The 19,919-nt window shown below is 40.8% G+C and overlaps 1 protein-coding gene across 5 annotated transcripts in view; it reads left to right on the top strand.

Annotated features, from left to right (window-relative positions):
- Cfap54 (cilia and flagella associated protein 54) overlaps nt 1–19,919 on the top strand; it is a 279,965-nt gene that overhangs the window by 161,201 nt on the left and 98,845 nt on the right. For 4 of the 5 annotated variants that reach the window (XR_013106305.1, XM_076919997.1, XM_076919995.1 and 1 more), the window contains 4 exons: nt 5,398–5,451; nt 11,644–11,848; nt 13,836–13,900; nt 16,439–16,608. Coding sequence is in view for 4 of the 5 variants with exons in the window: in XM_076919997.1 (XP_076776112.1) it covers nt 5,398–5,451; nt 11,644–11,848; nt 13,836–13,900; nt 16,439–16,608 (494 nt within the window). In the remaining variant the exon portion in view is untranslated. The remainder of the gene's footprint in view (nt 1–5,397; nt 5,452–11,643; nt 11,849–13,835; nt 13,901–16,438; nt 16,609–19,919) is intronic. The other variant, XM_076919996.1, reaches the window with a different exon arrangement.

The following is a 19,919-nucleotide window of genomic DNA, read 5'->3' as shown; positions in this document are numbered from 1 at the left end:
TTTTAGCAGATAGTTTTACCTGACTTGCTTAATTTGTATTTGTAAACTGGGTAATTGAAGCATCCTTGAAAACAAGTGCTGGAGTTTACGGTGAGAACATAAATTAAATTGGAGTGAGTGATTATTTTCTTCTGCTTTGGTTTTCCTGGTGATCTGGGACTTGCTGGGTGACCTTGCTTGAGGCAGATGCTGATTAGAATTTTGATTTCATTATAAGTAGTAATTTCATCACCCCAGCATATATACTTAGAATGGAAAACTAGCAATAAAGCAAGTTTGTTTTCTAAAGAGAGAGGGAAACACACATGGAGTCGAATGGGAACGGAGGTGGGGAGAGTCTGGGAGAGGGTGGGGGAGGGGAAACCATGTTCAGAGTATATTATATGAAAAAAATTATCTATAAAAGCACTTAAAATCAGTTCAAACATTAAAAAACTAAGAAGCCTACTGAGGCACTTGGAAGATGGTCCAGTGGGGGACAAATGCTTGTTCTGTAGTGTGAGTGCCCGAGTTCAAATCCATACACCAACATAAAAATCTGGGCATTGCTTCATATGTTTGCATCCTCAGGCTTGGACCCCAAGAGCTTGTTAGCCAGCCAACTTAGCAGAGATCCTCCAGTTTTGGTAAGAGGCCCTGTCTCAAGGAAAGAGACATGCTAGAGGAAGGGCACCCGACATCCTGCTCTGGCCTCCACATGTACACATAAAGACACATGCTCTTGTACATACATGCATGTATCACACACACACACACACACACACACAGAGAGAGAGAGAGAGAGAGAGAGAGAGAAAGAGAGAGAGAGAGAGCGCAAATCACTCTCTAGAGAAATGGTATGTGTGAATATGAGACCTACAAATACATGTTGGAAGTTGAACTGAAATTTAGAGGCCTTAAAGAATCAACAAAATGAACTTAAGTTTTGAAAGTCACCCACATAAGTAGGCATCATATTTATGCATCGTGTATTCTTTTAGTGTAATACTCTAGAAAACTCCATATGACTGAGGCAGTGCTGTTCTGTATCATGGAGGTTGGGGATGCAGTGCGATAGCAGAACAGTTGTATAGCATGTGTGAGGACCCGGGATAGGTCTGTAACATTGCAAACACAAGGGTGAATGCAGGCTGCAGATGTAGTTCCATTGATCGCCCAGGATGCACAAACCCCTGGGTCTAATCTCCCACAGTGGAGTTTTACAAAATGACTAAATAAAAACTGTGGTTATGCATGCCCATAATCCCAGTACTCAGCAACTGGAAGCAGGAAGCTTGAGGTTGTTCTAGGCAAGCTTGAGACCAGCTGGGCTTTATGAGACTGAAGTTATGTACAGAACATACCAATAGGAATTTTCATTAAACAATATCAATATATATATATACACATACATATATATGTATATATATATACACACATATATATGTATATACGTATATATGTAGTATATATGTATATATATACAGATATATGTATATATATACACACATATATGTGTGTATATATATATGTATATATATATATGTATATACATATATATGTGTGTGTGTGTGTCCACACACACACATTGCATACATTATATGGTATATGTGGTGTATATGTTTATCTGCTTAGCTCTCTATGATTGTTTGTCCTAGTTAGGGTAACTATTGCTGCAATGAACCACTATAAACAAACAAACAAACAAACCCCAAATCTAAGACTTGGGGAGGAAAGGGTTCATTTGGCTTATACTTCCACATTGTAGTTCATCACTGAAGGAATTCAGAATAGGAACTCAAGCAGGGCAGGAACCTGGAGGCAGGAGCTAATGTAGAGGCCATGGAGGGGTGCGGCTTACTGGCTTGCTCCTCCTGGCTTGCTCAGTCTGCTTTCTAATAGAACCCAGGTTCACCAGCCCAGGGACAGCATCACCCACAAGGGTCTGGGCCCTCCTCTATTGATCAGTAACTAATAATATGCCCTACAGGTTTGTCCACAGTCCAATCTTATGGAAGCATTTTCCCAACTGAGGCTCCCTTCTCTGTAATGACTCTAGCTTGTGTCAAGTCAATATAAAATTAAGCAGCACACTACCCATCAGGAGAGAAGTATATTCTCTCCTTTCTGTGGTATAAATGGATTTCTCTTCTTATCTGGATTAAATTAGTGCTCTTTTCTTGCCTGCCCCCCAGTCACCAGTAGTTTCTTACTGTAAATAGTCTGTCTTTTGTTATTAAAATTATAGTTTGAAAGATTCAAACTATATCTTGAGTGCTTACTGAATATAGGCACTGTCCTATTCATAGAGAAGGAATAGTGAAAATCTGCCAGGAGCGGGAGCTACTGCTCTCTCGGAGTTTGCTTTCTAGTGGGGTGTGTGTGTGTGTGTGTGTGTGTGTGTGTGTGTGTATCATAAACACCAAGCACGTGTCTCTGTGACAGTAGCAATGTGCTGTGAACATAGTCCTACAGAGGTGAGAAGGGTGTCGGTTGTTCTGGGCAGTTGGCTGCTGTTTTTTTGTTATTCAGGTGGTTTTGCAAGGCTTTTCTCATTAGCAACTTGTGAAGGGCATGAACCAACGGAGATCCCGGGAGGAACGACCTTCCAGGCACAACTCACTGTAAGACAAAGACCATGGGGGAAGATTTTTCTGAGCTATTATTGGAGAAGACCAGTGAGGCTGTAGGAAGGAGAAGAGGAGGAGGAAAGAAGGAGGGGAGAAGGGGAGGAGGTAAGAAGTTGAGGAGGGGAGGTCTTAGAAGCTGGGCTGAGACACAGTGATGACTGGGGTGATAGTGGTAGAGGAATGTGAGCAGTGGTCTGTGTCTAGGTAGATTGTGAAGGAAGAGCAGGCAGCATTAGACAATAGTGTTTGGAGACAGAATGTAAGAGCCAAGGTCAAGGATGACTAAAGACTGTTCAGTCTGAGCAGTTTTCATATACTGTGAAGGAGGAGTTAAACAAGCTATGAGATCCATAGAAAAGCTAGGTGGTGGGGTAGTGTCCATAGTGTAGAGTAGTAATGTCTGGAATTCAGAGGGCCAGTTGGGGTTGCATACATGGAATTGGGATTCTTAATTGAAATTTAAAGTAATAGGGTGTGCTGACTAGTTTTATGTCAACTTGATAACAAGCTAGAATTGTCCGAAAAAAAGGAAGCCCCAACTGAGAAAATACATCCATAAGAGTGGGCTGCAGGCAAACCTGTAGAACATTTTCTTGGTGATTGATGTAGGAGGGCCCAGACCAGTTGGGTTGGTGGTCCCGGGTTCTATAAGAAAGCAGGCTGGTCAAGCCACAAGGAGCAAGCCAGTAAGCAGCATCCCTCCATGGCCTCTGCACCAGCTCCTGCCCCCAGGTTTCTGCCCTGTTTGAGTTCCTGTCCTGACTTCCTTTGATGTTGAATACTGAGGTGGAATGGTAAGTCAAATAAATCTTTTCCTCTCCAAATTGCTTGTGGTCATGGTGTTTCAGCACAGTAATAGCAACTGAAACTGCACCTAAGACATAGGATTAGTTGCCATTGACTTGAAATAATCTGGGAACCAAAGCAGACAAAAAACCCCCAGAAGTCAAAAAGATGAATTTAGGGTCATCTCACAATATAGTCCAGGAAGATGAGATAGAGAGAGAGACCTCATGAATGGATTGAAAAACAAGAGTTTTTGATGGCCATTATCTTCAAGAAAACAAACAACAACAACAACAAACCAAAAACCTTTTTTTTTTTTTACATGAAAATCCCAAACCTCATTTTTATCCAGTAACTTTCATAAGATAAATGTGTAGGTGAATCATCTCCCGGCGGATTCTGACTTCAAATTCTGTATTCTCCGACTTAATTTGCAGCTTTCTACCTTCGACTGGGAATTTAAAAGTGTAATTAAAAGAGGAAATGCTTTCAGGGTTTATAATTAAAATAGGTGCCAATGTTATTAGGCTTCAGGCCAGTTATTTAAAGAAGAGTTTAATGAATTTGGTTTCACTTGCAAAGGAAGGAACTGAAGAAAACTTACAGATACTGTCCGGCTCTTCATAGCGCATTTGAAAATTGTATCTTTCACTATTGTATTTGTATCAAGATTCCTGTCTTATCCCTAAATGGAAAGTCCTGTTATGAATTCACTTCATTTATACCAGGAGAGAGTTCCTTTATCGAGTGGCTAGTTTTTCAGCGTCTCACAGATAATCAAGAACTCCTTCAAAGGGGGAATTCCACTGCACCAGTGCTGACTTGCAGTGAAGGTTGTACTTGATATTTTGGTGTGGGCATCTAGAGATAAGGATTTGAGAGTGAGCAGTGTATTGGGGAAGAGGTTGTAGAACGGATGCCCAGTAAGATGGAAGGCTCCACAGCAGCAGGAAGAAAACAGCCCAAGAGCATTAGTGATCATTAGTGAGGATAGCACTCCCCTAGGTCCCCAGCGCCTGCAGAGGGACTGGCCAGGACATTGGTGGCCTGAGTTGCTGAATGTTCTCATGAACATTCAGACAAAGACATACAGGGTCTTGAGCGAGGACACTATTGGTATATAAATGGCTTGTCTGTCCCTGGAAGCTGTTGTATACTTCCTGGTGATCGAGGAGATAGGAAAACAGCATCAGTTTTGGCTCGGGTATATTTTCAAAAGGATTGTCAGGCTGAAAAGACGCGCATTCTGTTCTACCATAATTTCCCAAGATAAGGAATGTTCCCTTTTAGCCGGTGCAATTGGAGCCAAGTGCGAATCCACAATTGGCATGCAAAAGGGAAGCGAACCACAGTCATTCTAAATAGCAATTCAACTTCACCTCAAACTGAGTTTTTAAAGTGAGAATGTTGCATGACGCCGTGGGTGGGCGGTACAGTCACATGGCGTGGGGAGCAGAAGTCGAGCCTTTCAATTTCCTGAAGACATTCTTGTCTTATGACCCAGAATTTTCTTCTAAGGTTCAATCCAAAGGCAGTGTTCAAAATATAGGCAACACATTCATCAATATTATTTCATCTCAGGATGGTTGATGATGTAACTATGGGGAATGGCCTCAGTAGGTAACACAAAATGGCAAAGAAACTTAGTTCTTATACTACCTTCACTGGTATCTTCTAGACTGAGGTTTGTAAGTAACTTAATTTTGTAGGAATAAAATTAGGTAATTGTTAGTCAAAATGGAATATAAATAAATATATAATTTTAAAAAATAACCATCAAGAAAAGGGCAGGAAAGACATCAGAATGCTAACATTTACTACATAAAAGAAGTTGACATACACAATTTTTAGTGTTTTTTAATATTAATATTTCTGACTAGATTGCATACTACTTTGACAACAAAATGATTCTTAAATGGTTTTAGGATGCATTAATACTTCCATTTAAAAGAATGCTCAAATAAATATGGGCTCTACTATTAATATTTTGTATTTTTGACAGATAACTCAATCATTCGATTCTGGAAAACCTCTCACTAATAAAGACAACATGCAGGTAATAACCATGTTTAATGTGGAGATATTCTGAGTCTTCTCAGCCTGTCTGAGAGGCACAATATTTGGTTTTGAAAGCCTGTTCTGTATGTACTTGTTCTTTTCTCTCCTCCCTGCTTCCTATTGTTGACAAGGTCTCATGTAGCCCAGGCTACCCCTAAACTCACTGTGTTACCAAGAATAATCCCGGATTCCCAATTCTCCTCTTTTCTTTTTTTCCTCTCCTCTCCTCTCCTCTCCTCTCCTCTCCTCTCCTCTCCTCTCCTCTCCTCTCCTCTCCTCTCCTCTCCTCTCCTCTCCTCTCCTCTCCTCTCCTCTCCTCTCCTCTCCTCTCCTCTCCTCTCCTCTCCTCTCCTCCCCTCCCCTCCCCTCCCCTCCCCTCCCCTCCCCTCCCCTCCCCTCCTCTTCTCTTCTCTTCTTTCTTCTTTTCTTTTTTCAATATCTGATATTAGGGTTTGATCACAAAATTCTGGGGCTAAAGTTAAAATTGTATCAAACTAACTCAATATCTAAACCAGTAAACTAGCAGTGACTGCTCTGGCATCTAGAACCAGACACGTGTTCACTCAGCTTGTCTAGCCATGCTATTATCTCTGGCTTTCCTATCTAAAAGTCTTGGTTACTGAAAAGGTAGCAACTGATTTCGATTGTAACTGAAGGACTTCTTTTCTTTTGGAGCAGCCCACTTGTCCAATATGGCTGTTACTTGTATCCCATTAATTCAGTTCCCAGACTGCCCACCAACTACAGGGCTTGTGTTTATATAACATTTTTATATGAATCTCCTCTAATTTCCCCCAAAGTTTTTTGAAAAATGAGAATGAAACTGCCCATTAATGCTGGTCAAGAATCAGATGATTGGTACTTAAGCATTTGATTTCCCAGTGACATTTAAATATTTAAAAAAAATAACAGCTTAAAAAACCCTAATGATATTATTAGCACTTTTAAGTGCTAACATGGTAAAAACATGATGATGTTATTATTAGCCCCTTAAAGTGCTTACAAAAAAGGCCTTCACCAACAATCACTGCCACAAGGATTAAGGGAGGTGCTGTGGGCAGAGAATACATGAGCCCAGTAATCCAGGAGCAGTTAATGTGGTCAGAGAGATGCACTTGGGTTTTACTTACTTACTTATTTATTTTTGGATGGTAGCAAACAGCATTCTGTCTTTAACTAAGCTGTGGTAATTCATGATCCTTGTCAACATAACTGAACTTAGAATCCATAGAAACAGACCTTGAGGTATGTGTAAGAGGGTATTTTCAAAAAGGCTGAACTATAGAGGGAAGACTCTACCCTGAATGTGAACAGCAACAACAGCCCATGGCCTGGGGTCTTGGGCAGAATGAAAGAGAGCAAATGTTTGTATAAACACTGATCACCGGCTGCGTTCATCACTCTGCTTCTACATCTGTGGATGTAGTGTGACTAGCCATCCTCGGTTGCCATTTCTCCTTAGATATGATGGCCTTCACCAACATCCGTGGTCACAAACAGACCATGTAGCTCTCAAACTATGGCCCAAACAAACTCTTCCTTTCTCAATTTGGTTTTGCCAGGAATTTTGTCACAGCCAATGAGAAAAGTAGCAAATATAAAAATTGTGTGGGGTCACTGTAGATATAAGTTCAATCATGTGGCTCTGGAGCAATTGGAAACTGTTCTGTGGGGTGAATGTAGAAGAATTTGAAGTTTCAGCCCAGAAAAGCCCCAGAATGTCGTGTATAGAGCTTAGTGGTCCATTCTAGTAGGAGTTTGGAAAACACAGATGTCAAAAAATTGTGGAAAATGGAAGTCCGGCTCATGAAATCTCAGAGAGGAATGTGGGCTCTATGGGAAATTAGATTAGAAGCCATTCATGTTACATTCTGGCAAAGAATCTAGTTGTGCTCTTCCCATACCCTAACAACTTGACTGAGACCATATTTAAAAGCAATGAAGGGTTTTATTTGACAGAGGAAATTTCAAAATGGGGTGTCTTTGTGCTATGCCATGGGCAACACTGACCGTTTTTACTTAGATTTGCAGAGAGACAGGGCAGCAAATGCAGCAGAAAAATTTGAAGAACGTAAAGTTTGTCACAGAAAGGAACAGGAGCATCTAAAATTGCTCACATCATCTCTGTAGAGAAAGCAGTTTCACTGTTTAAGAGTTTAGGACACTGAAGGGATGCCCAAGGGCAAGACCCTACCAATCAAAAGTCCACTCAGAGGGAGAGAGCTCAAGAAAGAGTGCTACCAAGGGGGCTCCCAGCTCCACACCAACCACCCAGGAGAGTGTGTCCTCAGAATGAGCCTGTAAGGCACTTATCCTCTGCAGCTAGGGCCAAGTGAGCAGCCAACATGCTGAATAGGCATTAGAACTTGACAGCATTGGCCACGTAGTACTGGCTTTGTATAAACAATGGGAAAGCAAACTGAACAACAGCATTCAACTCTCTGCTTCCTGACTGGATGCAATGAGACTGGACACCTCATGTCCGGCTGTGTGGCTTCCCTGTTGTGGGGTAAAGCAAATTCTTTCTTTCTGAAGTTGCTTTTTCAGGCATTTTGTCATAGCATAAAAAGTAGCTAATATATAGATATTTAAATACCTATGTATGTGTGCATATATACATATATACATATACACACAAAATAACTTGAAAACCATTTTCCTGTAACTGTTGTATTTTTGTTTTCTTTAACTTTGATAAAACACAGATCCTCTTTTTAAATTAAAAGTAATCTTACTACTTTTCTATTATTTTGCATTTTATTCCATAAAGTCCACTTTTAATTATGTTTTGTATCATTCAGTATTTTCTCCTAAAATTTTATCTTAACTCATAAGCAAGCTTGAAATAAGAGGACTCATGTTAGAAAGATAAAAATTCATATCCTTGTTTAGGTGTTCCATAACACTGGGGAATTTAGAACTATGTCCCTCTTACCAGTCACAAATGCCAGGCCATCATGAAAATACGTTACTTATGGAGCAGTGTTGGGTCTGAAAAGAACGTCTGTCTGATCATTTCTCTTTACTTGAAAAGAGACTGACAGTATAATGGGAACCCGATTTCTATTAGCTAATTAATTAAAACAGTAGTGTTGGCCTGCTCAAGACTCTTCAGATTACACTTTGTATTTGCTGCATAGAGGGAGAGAAAGGAGCGTTAAATAGCATTACTAATTAATCTTCCTTTGATCCTCAAGTGTTTGTGTGTAATTGTCAAGGCTCATTAAATCAGTTTGCTGAAGAGGGAAGAGAGGAAAAATGTCCTCTCTCGCCTCACCACCAGCCGGTCTGTAACTTCTCTGGATAGGGAGGACTAATAATTTTCCTGTTGCCACTGTCGGTCTGTATCTCTGGCCCATTGGGTGTTCCACATCTGCTTGTCCATACGCACTGCTTTCTACCCATAGAATAGATTAAGAGTAGAGAAACAGGGATCAAATAGGCTATCCTGCTCAACCCTGCCTCTGTTGCTTCAAACTTCCCCCAAAAGATGAATTTTTGTTTGTTTGTTTATGTAAGGCAAGAGGTTTCTCTCTGTTCTAGAATAGATGGCCCCAGTACCCAGCATCTTCTTCCTATATTAGTTCAAAAGTTATGAAGAGTCTGCTGCATCCAAGGCACTGTTCTGTGGCCAGCAACCATAGTCAGCCAGCCTTGTGGGTCAACACCAAGTCCTCAAGGAACTCACACTTTACTGGGCAGGAGTAATGATAAGAAACCTCAGAGAAGTGGCTCACATTGTCAGGTAAAAGTCTTAGCAATAGGCATGGAAAGTAGAATGGGAATATTGTAGTAAGTGAGGGCTGGAATTTCAGATGGGTCGAGAATCCTCATCTTCACTCAAATATAGATAGATGGGGCTCAAGCATCTTCAAAAAAAAAAAAAAAAAGAAAAAAGAAAAAAAAAAAAAGAATAATCTAGAAACAGAGGTCTCACACCAGACTTGCTTGGGTTGGTGATGGCTACCCTGACTGGTTTGCTGAGAGCTGTATGGATGGTGGGGAAGTAGCAGTACATACAGCCAGAGGTCAAACTGAGAAGTATCTTGTAGGGACATTGTAACACAAGCACTTATCTCAGCACGATGGGGAGCCATTGGAAAGCCTAGAACAAAAGTGTGATCTGATCCACTTAAGTATTTTTTTTTTATGTTTTCCAATTTGTTATTTATTTGGGTGGGTGGGGTACATTTCACAGCATTCCTTTGGAGGTCAGAAGACAAGTTTTGGGAGTTGGTTTCCTTTTACTGTATAGGTTCTGAGGGTCCTCAGGGTTGCTGGCTAGCATGTTTACTCACAGAACCATCTCACTGGCCCCAAGTTCTAAAGAGATATCTTTAATCTATTGTGTCTACTGTGTGCCAGGTATTATTTTGATGTCTGTCAATCAAGCATCAGTCAATCAACAGTACTGAGAGACTTTTCATCTCTTAGTAGCTGGGAAGAGGGGAGGGGTGATTAGGGTTTACAATTGAAAAGGGTGTGAAACGACCAGGTGGATCATGAATGGACAGGCAACCTGGAGGACCATTGCTGCCAAGGCTTTGGTGGAGTCCTTAATGCTGTTTTAAATCTCAAACATTTGATTTTGCCAATGAAGACTCCAGAGCCAGATGCTGGGTTGAAAGAGCACCAGCTCAGAGAGGTGGAGAAAGCACCCAGCTGAGCTTCTTCTTCCACTGACATTCCAAAAGGAAGTTCTCCACACCATCTCGAGAAAATCACTCAAACTCAATGTCCCTCCCTTCTATTTCCTGTGCGTCTCTCTATCTGTCCTCCTAACTTCCTCTTACTCTGTTTTTTTTTTTTTGCCCCTATGTTCATTCCCTGCCAACTCGCTGCTTGTTCCACCTCTTGACATACAGTTGACTTTATTTAATCCTGCTTTACAATAAATAGAAAGCTCTTGGCTTGAAGGTATGTGCTAGGGCTGGATCACGCCACAACTAGAAACAGATTTTGCTAGCAAGTCACACAGTCTTGGGGTTCACAGTGTGATCCTATATCTATGACACCTTAATGCGGGGCTACTTGCACCCCTATGCACTTTTGATCTGCTGTCTTTTATTGCAGGCCATCAAATGAACTTTGGAGTCACAGTTGCAGGGAAGAGTGTATGCAAGGGAGAGAGGCTGGGAAAAGGTGATTGACCATGGATGATGCTAAGCTGGCTGGGGAGACTGTTTTCCTCCTCCTGTTCAGTTTGCATGCGTGTTAACTCAAAGCAACCCATGGATGTGATTCAGCAGTCTCCTCCAGCTGATAAGGAGTCTGTTCCCTCACTCTGACCCCATGTTTGGTGTCTCCTTATGTGGCAGGGCAGGTGTAGGCATAAGTGTTTGCAACCCACTCTTAATAAGGGTTCAACCTCTCCTCTAGCCCACCACCCAGCAGAGGTAGTAGAAGAGAAAAGTTATTAGTATATGGGAAAAGTGGATCTGTTCAGCAATAGTTCTTTGGGGGTGAGTTCGATCTCTTGCGCCAGTTCAGTCCCATAGCAAACACCAGTCCTCTAGGCAGGCAGGCAGCACACACAAACTGGCAGCTACAGACCAGTCCTTTCAACAGGCAGATACCAGGCATGAACCAGCAGCTTTAGTTCAATCCTGAAGGAACCATTAGGCTCGCCAACTGGCCTGAGGTGAAGCCACAAAACCAGCAAACTGCTGCAGGAACTTCACAAGCAGTTCTTAGGTAAGTTTCTCTCAATGGTAGCGTTATCACAAGTTGAGCTCAACAACACTATGTAAGGCAAACCAATACATGGGTGTTGGTGGTGAAGAATAGCGAGGCAGAGCAAACCAAACCAAGGCTCAGTGCTGGTCCCCAACTGTCTGTGGGGTCATATTTATACTCTTTCATCCCAGGTCCTTACACTTGTTTGCTATATCAAAACATTCTTTCACCTGTGTCTGCTTCTGGAAACTATTCTTTCACGTGTTTGCTTTAGCAAGACATCCTTTCGCCTGTGTGCCCCAGCAAACTATCATTTGACATAACTAACCTTCCAAAGAAAGTAGAAGTTTCTGCTTTGGACAGGATGCAGTATTGAGGAGCTGGGATGGTCCTCACTCTTATAGAACTATCGTGTCTAATACTTGGTCTGACACCAAATCAGGAATACGAAACAAGAGTGAAACTCTCGTGTGAGCAGATGTTTAACGAATTGATCCCCTTTCCTGTCTTGTAGGCCCTTGAAGAGCTAATAAACAAAGGCTTGCCCCCTATTCTGGTTAATCTTGGCTTCCAGCACCTCTTAAATAAATTTAATTTTGTCAAGTCACACTTCTTCATAAGCTTGGCTGGGACGGTAAACTGTATCCCCGATAACTCACTGAAAATAATGTACCACACGGTTGTTGACAAGAGCAAACCCACCTCCCAAAGCCTAAAAGGTGAGCTTTTATTTTTATTTCTGCTTTATCCTGGTTTCCTCAACCACTGACCAGTCCACTTCCAAGAATCCAAATCAACATACATGAGTGTATATTCTTCCTCTGTGGTCCTATGGCAGGCACATAAATGCTTATGTCCTGGCACAAGTATGTGCATATTCATCTATCCATCATGCATATTCATAGAAATATGATGAATATGCAAAGTAGAGTTTGTCATTGTTTTATAGAATACTCACTTTTTGCATCTTGAATCTTTTATATGAAAACAAAATCCAGGGTTAGAGGGATGGTCTAGCAGTTAGCAGCACTTGGTGATCTTGTAGATGACCCAGGTTTAGTTCCCAGCACCCACGCTGGGCAGCTCTCAATCACTTATAATTCAAGCTCAGGGGTTCTGATGCCCTCTGGATTCTGCAGGTACTTGAACACACAAGTGCATGTATAGACACATAAGTATAGTGAAAATAAATAAATCTCTTAAAAGGTTCCACTGAAGCTATTCCAGGAAAACTGCTTTGCTTTGATTCACTGTATGTGTTTACTGTTCTGTGCTATGAGTATCCTATGGTAGAGAGAAGCAGTCCCCTGTTGAGATTCATACATTGTCTCCAAAGTACCATAGTACAGTGACACAGATCCATATGAGAGTGTATATTATATAGTGGACACCGAGGACTGGGTCTTGTGAACTATCAAGTATTTGTGTTTTTTAAATATACTAGATTTTACCTTAAAAATACATTTTATTTACAATTCCATATGATGTTTAACTTCAGGTTTTATTTGAATCTGATTTTTAAATTGATAGAGTGTGTGTGTGTGTGTGTGTGTGTAGGATACATGTTATTCATGTTATGCATATGAATGTTAACATGTTTATGGGTATACAAATGGGTGGGGGTGTAGGTGATAATATCATGCTCTTTTGTATGTTATAGATGTTTAATATATTTTAAAATCAAGGAGTGTGATAACTTTAGCTTTGTATTGAGTGTGCGTGCATGCATGCATGCATGTAGGTGTGTACACATGTGTGTTTGAGTATGGAGATCAGGTCTCAGCCATTGAGTTGTTCCTTGGGAACTATCCATCTTCTGTTTTGAGACAAGGTATCTCCCTGGGACCTGAATTTGTTGAAATTGTTAAGTTGATTTAACCATTTGCTACATGCCTTAGGAAGCTTTCTCAGAGACCATAAGACATTTAAGTAACAATTTCCCAGTGGAGTAGCTTCTGAGAGCCGCTTGCATTCTCATGCCAGACGTGTATCTCTTTGATCTCTTTTTCACCCTTGAGGAAGAAAAAGCCTAAATCTAACCCTTTGGCTCAGCTGACCCCTAGGTTCAGAGTTTCATGTTTTAGGATAATAGTTAGGAGGTTGGGATTGGAAGAAAAGAGGAAGATAGTGCCAAATCCCATATGCTTCTAAAATTCTTTCCGTTTGCCCAATTTATAGGTAGATAATGTTTCTGTAGCGATGTACAGTCAGGTGATTTGTGTTTGCCCAGCTGGTTGACTGACACAGACAAAGTCTTTTATCTAAATCCTGCTTCAGAAGAAGGGCAGACTGGAGACTATAGATCAAGAATTTGAGAGAGATATTCAGCGACATTGCTTTGACTAGACTTGCTCTTCCAGATGGTCTCCCTCCTTCCTATTACAGCAAGGGCCTCTACATGGCAGTAGAATTAATTTGTTTGGTTTATGAAAGATCAGGGGAAGAACCACGATTTTATATTGGAAATCAATAATCTAAGTATTTTCATTTTTCAGATTGGTCGCAACAGTCAGCATTAGCTTTCTAAGGTGTGCTTAGGGGGTGTTTGATATACATGCACTTATAATGTTCATTGCTGACTGTATTTAAATTTATGTGTCTAATGAGGGATGGATTTTAATAACTGCAAGCACTCTCTAAACTCACCATTGATCCTTGGTATTTCTAAAAATTTTCTCATCTTTACATTTTTTTTTTATCTAAAAGATAATGAAAACTCTCACGGTCAGTTTTTGCGATTTAGAGATGAATACACGCTTAACACCATCAAGGTAAGTCTGAAGGTTTCTTTCTTTTCTTTCTTCTTCTTTTTTTTTTTTTTAAACATGGTAAATAGTTTATCAAAATGCTCACCACACAACAGTCTCTTTGCATGCTGGTTTAATTCTCACACTACTATGATGTAGGTATTAATCATTTTATACTACACTGTGTTTCATAAAAGATCCAACATTTAGACAATATATGAAATTTACTGATGTCATTCAGATAACAAAATATAGATCTGGGAATTAAATCTATTTTTTTTATTTAAAGGGTCCATGCTTTTAACTATTATAATAAATTACGTTATGATAGTCCTTGCTGTATACACACAAAATTTTAGTGATCTATTTCTTTCTTTTTTATTTTCTGAGACTATAATTATACTGCTTCCCCTTTTCCCCTTTTCCTTCTGAACCCTCTTACACACAATGTTCTCCTTCGTCTCTTTCAAGTTCACAGCCTGTTTTATTTTCAAAATTGTTACATATATCTGTGTATAAATCTATAATCCTAAGTACCTAAATACAACCTGATTGGTCTGTATAATGTAACTTGTATGTCAAGTTTTCAGAGCTAATCTTTGGTACTGGATACGCTCTTCTTGGGGGAAGACTATGTCTCCCACTCTCAGGGTTCCCTGGCCGCCTGTAGTTCTTTGTGTAGAGATGAAGCCTTGTGAGCCTCTCAGTAATATGCCTAATGATGTGGTCCTTCTTCGGATCTTATTTAGGCTGCCATGAGGAGGAGATTTCATGCATGTGGCATCTCTGATAGTTTTAGAAGATACAGTCTAAGAGTACCTTGTCTGCTCTTCTGGTTCTTACAATCTTTTTGTCCCTTTTCAAGAACCCTGGATCCCAAGTACAGGAGTTGTGTTGTAGGCATTTCATTTGGGACTCGGCTCCATAGCTCTGCAGTTTGACTGGGTTGTGGTTTTCTGCACGGGCCTCTGCTTATCACAGAGGCACATCTCCTTGATAAGGAATGAGAGCCATACTTTTCTTTAGGCATACAGGCAGATATCTAGAATGTATTAAGGATTGGTAATCTGAATTAGCAGTGTGGCAGTTGTAGGTTCTTCTCCAAGATCCACGAATTCACTAGACGTGGGTCTTTTGTTAGGTTTTCAGTACCACATATGCTTTCCCTCTTGCTGAGCCTGTCCTAAGCTCAATTAAAGAGCTGTTGGTTACCACCAAGGTCTGTGCACCACTGCTGTACCCCTAGGGTGAGCCTATCATGCTGGTTGTTGTTGTGGTTCATAGGCAGCTGAGCCATGCTACTGGTTCCATCCCTCCTTTGGAAGTTTGCATATGGTACCTTCTTACAGTAATGTGAAAACCAGTCCTCGTGGAGGAGGCTTTTAGATCCAGCCCTGTGTGGGAAGTGCGTGGTGAGACCTATTGTTTGAAAGACTGTCTTCTGCCATATTAGTTCTGTTTAGTCTCAATTATCTATCATAAAACTTAATCAACTCCAGATTCCCAATTTGGTAATCAGAATTTAACTTGGAATACAGTCTGTCTTCATTATGGATTCTGCCTGCTAATTTGCCCATTGGTTAACATTTACTTGTAAGTTCAAAAAGCACACTCTTGACACCCACGCTTTTATTTGTGGACATGCTCAGTGCGTCAAGAAAATTTAATCACAGGCAATTTGAATCTAAATAACTACACCCAGCACGCACCGGGCCAACCATGCTGAATGCAGTTCTGTGATAGCATTTGATTTTTGGCACTTCTATACGTCTCTGGTATGTCAGGACAAGTTGAGTAGCCCTTACCAGAATCTTCAGATTCTTAAGGGGATTTTATAATATTTGCATAGACTTTTCTGCTTGAACATCCTCAATTCAAACATTTAAAGGCTTTTACTGAAGCCTTTGGAACTCTTTGTCAGTGCTTAAATGTTTTTGGCTTCAGGTTTTTTGCGTTAGTAATCTCCAACCTGTGCTATACACTCCCCCACCCCCCATGTGTTTCTGTTGTGGATGATTCTTGCTCTTTAAAAATGTCCCTCATGCAGAATATGAAAATGATGTCTAGTACTTGTGATGCGCCTTACAGAGAAAATAGTCACACCACATGAATTTCATTCAGTCATGAACTATAATTCTTTTGTCTGTGAGTTCAGAGTTAATGAAGCACCCTGTGTGGGATAGTATGCCTTCGAGTATAAACACATGTTAAAACAAGGTAAAGTACTGATCCCATGATAAGCATGTGACAAGAGGCTCCCAGGCATGTCTGTCCCTACTGCCCCCAAGAGGCAATGCTTGAGTGTTGACTAGTCCATGTCGATGGCGACTCCACAGAACTGTACAGAACCATCGTGAACAGAGAGCTCCAACAGCACTGTTGTCAAGTCTACACCTGATGCCACAGTCTCCTTTCTCTGCCTCTTCTCCATTGTTTAGGCACTGACTCCTGTGTCTCCCAACTGCTGTTACTGCTCTGAACACATACACAACAAAATAATATTTGTCAAGAGTGAGACTTTATCTCAGAGTTTGTGTCAACTGTGTGGTATTCTTTTTTTAGTCCATTTTACTTATGGAGGCTGAGGACAAGGTCAACTCCCTGTTGTCCGAGATAGAGCACCAGTGCCACAAGCCCCTCTATCTGTCCTCTGTTGCGGAGCTGGAGATCATGGTGGAGGGCAGGCTGCACCTGGCAGCAATTGCCCTGCAGAGATACCGGCCAGCTTACAGGTGAGTCCCCTGGAAGAGGAGGAACACTCCCCCATTCCCTCCTCAATTCCTTTCCCCATCTCCTCTCCCCTTATCTCTTTCCTCTCCCTCCCTTTTCCCTTCCCCTCACTCCCTCTTCCCTCCCCATCCCCTTCCCCCCCTGCATCCCCTCCCATATTCTTTCACTCACTCTTCCCTCTCCATTCCCTTATCATTCTACCCCCTCCCCCTCAACCCTCACTCCCTTCATGCCCTCAATCCTTACCCCTTCATCCCTTGGCTCCTCACGGCTCACTCTTCTGGCTCCCTACTCGTTTGGGGGTGGTGGGAAGGCACTCATTCTCATTTGTTGATGATTAGCATTTCATGGAAGTTTCAAAAAGTCCTGGCTCCACATTGGAGTGCTTGATTTAAATTATTCATGGGGTTTTAAATTTCATCTTACATAGAACACATCGGTTTTCTATAGAGATTCCTTTATTAAGCACACTAGGCAGGACTTTAAAATCATATATAAAATTATCAAATTAACAGTGTTTAACTTTTGATTAATTTATTTTTTTTCTTTTTTTGTTTGTTTGTTTGTTTTGTTTTTTCTTTTGTTTTTTTGAGACAGGGTTTCTCTGTGTAGCCCTGGCTGTCCTGGAACTCACTCTGTAGACCAGGCTGGCCTCAAACTCAGAAATCCACCTGCCTCTGCCTCCCAAGTGCTGGGATTAAAGGCGTGTGCCACCACTGCCTGGCCTAATTTATTTTTTATAAGATAGAAATGCAATTTTTTATAGTTTGTTTGTTTGTTTATTTATTATATATAAAACCCTTACAGCTTTATTTACTTTTTATACATAAAGCCCTTTGAGGGTTTTTTTTTCCTTAAGCAGTAACTAAAAATATGTAAAAGGGGGCTGGAGTGATGGCTCAGGAGTTAAAAACTCTTTCAGAACATCCAATGGGATGACTCACAACTACCCATAACCCAGCTCTGTGTGTGTGTGTGGGGGGTTAGGAGGGGAATCTAGCGCCCTCTTCTGGTCTCTTAAGACATCTTCAGCCACTACTAAACATGCACACATGCACACACATACACACATGTGTGTATTACATGTAATAAAATAAAGCAAGACAAAAGAGATCTATTTTTTCTTGATGCTGGCATAGCAACTGTAAAACCCTTGACCCCTCAGCATGAATTGAAGAAGTGGGAACAAACTATGACATTATAGTCTTTTATATTGTGCATGTGCAATTAAAAACAAACACCAAAACCAGCTGGGTCTGGAAAAAGAGTAAGAGCACTATTGCACTATTGGTCAAGCCTGGTGGACCAATCTAAGGATAGAACCTGGTCCTAAGGTTCTATCCTTAGGACCCACATGGTAGAGGATACACACACACACACACACACACACACACACACACACACACACAGACACACACAGAGAGAGAGAGAGAGAGAGAGAGAGAGAGAGAGAGAGAGAGAGAGAGAGAGAGAGAGAGAGAGACAGAGACACAGAGGAACAGAGAGACACAGAGAATCAGAGACAGAGACAGACAGAGAGACAGAGACAGAGATATTAAAGCCAGCTGCTTTTACTAAAGCCCTTGATGAAGTAGGAGAAGGTGTGGCATTTGGCATCACTACCCTCCAGTGCAGACTTTCCCAAGCTAGTGGGCTCATCAGTGGACCATTTGTCTGAATGATTCTGTAGCGCCCCAGTGCTGATGGCTATCTTGAGGAGGAACACATGGATGATGGAACTGAGAGTTGAACAAGATGCTCTTTTTGTAGAAGACCATCTTTATTTGAAAAACAACTGACAGACTGTGTCTGCTCGAGTTTGGATATGTGGCAGACGTTTTCTTGAAAGAGCGAGCATGCTGCTTCTAGGAACAGATTTGCTAATATCTGCAGCCTATGACAAAATTTGAAGTTTCAAAGGAACATCTGAATTTTGGGGACTCTGGATTTTTGTCACATGAACCTGAGAATTTCGTGACATGCGTGATAATACTCATGAAAATATTGTTTAATTATATAATTAAGTATTTCAATAATTTATGTATTTATATAACTCACTTTCCAGATGGCAAGTGCTCTGTGTTTTAAAATCTTAGTGAACAGAGCAGACCAATAGGTTTTAACATAGAAAGCCTGTGTCAGTGTGTGGTACAAGGTTCTATATGGCTACAAACATTTAAGAAACTATCAAAGAAAAATGTTTGTAGTTCTAAAGAGGCCACTTGGGGCTGGGACAATGGCTCAACTGGTTGAGTGCTTGTTGCACCAACATGAAGACCTGAGCTGAGGGCTCCAGGACCTAAGTGAAAAAGCCTGCAAGATGTACCTATACCACCCATGGTAGAGTGAGAGGGAGCAGAGACAGGAGGATTCTCTAGAGCTTGCTGCTCAGCCAGCCTGGCCAATCAATGAGGCCCACATTCAGTGAGAGCCCTTGTCTCAGTAAGGTTAAAAAAGTGATAGAGAAAGAGATGTGACATTGACCTTTGGCCTCCACATGCATGTGTGCATGTAGACATGTATACTCCAAAACATGCACTCACACACACACACACAAATAAGAGAAGAAATTTTTTATATGAGGATTAATCTTATTCCTTTAATTAAATAAGACAGGACAGCAAAGTGATGAGCAAGCAGAAATGGAAGTGGGTTTTCCTTTATTAGGACAGACAGTAAAGGAAGCCATGAAGTCTCTGCACTCACATTTTAGAAACTATTTTTTTTTTGTATAAAATGTACTATTTCTGTTAATATGTAATGACTTATTTTTATCTTAAAATAAATTCAATACTTAATAACTCAATTTCAATAAATGTCGATGGCACTCTTTAGTGGGTCCCAATCATTTTACAGATATTAATAATGTGTAGGGGTGAACAGCAGTGTTGAGATAAAACTTGAGCTATTGTAGTTTATAGTGATAATATACTTATGCCACTTTTAGGCTGTACTTTATTGAGAACTATTGAAAATGTATTAATTATAGGCTTATGCTTAGACTATTGCTCCTAATCATAACTTATTTCCCCAGGCAAACTGAAGGGCAGAAAACTTTTAATGTATGATTTCCAGTAGTAGCCTTTTCCTCAAACTATATCTCTGAGAGCACCAGCAACCCTAGAAAACACACACACACACACACACCCGCACACACGCATGTACACACACACGCATGTACACACACACTTTTCTCTGGTCATTACCTTATGTATTCTTTTCTCTTTTAGTGTAGAGGATGAGAGTGATGAGTGTCCCCCTTTCTTTTAATGAGAAAGTAATGAGAATGAAAAATTATAAGGTGTCCAGGAAA

The sequence above is a fragment of the Arvicanthis niloticus genome, chromosome 22 (assembly GCF_011762505.2).
Source record: "Arvicanthis niloticus isolate mArvNil1 chromosome 22, mArvNil1.pat.X, whole genome shotgun sequence".
NCBI classification, from domain to species: Eukaryota; Metazoa; Chordata; class Mammalia; order Rodentia; family Muridae; genus Arvicanthis; species Arvicanthis niloticus.
Note: the sequence above shows the minus strand (reverse complement) of the source record. Positions and strands in the feature narration are given on the sequence as shown.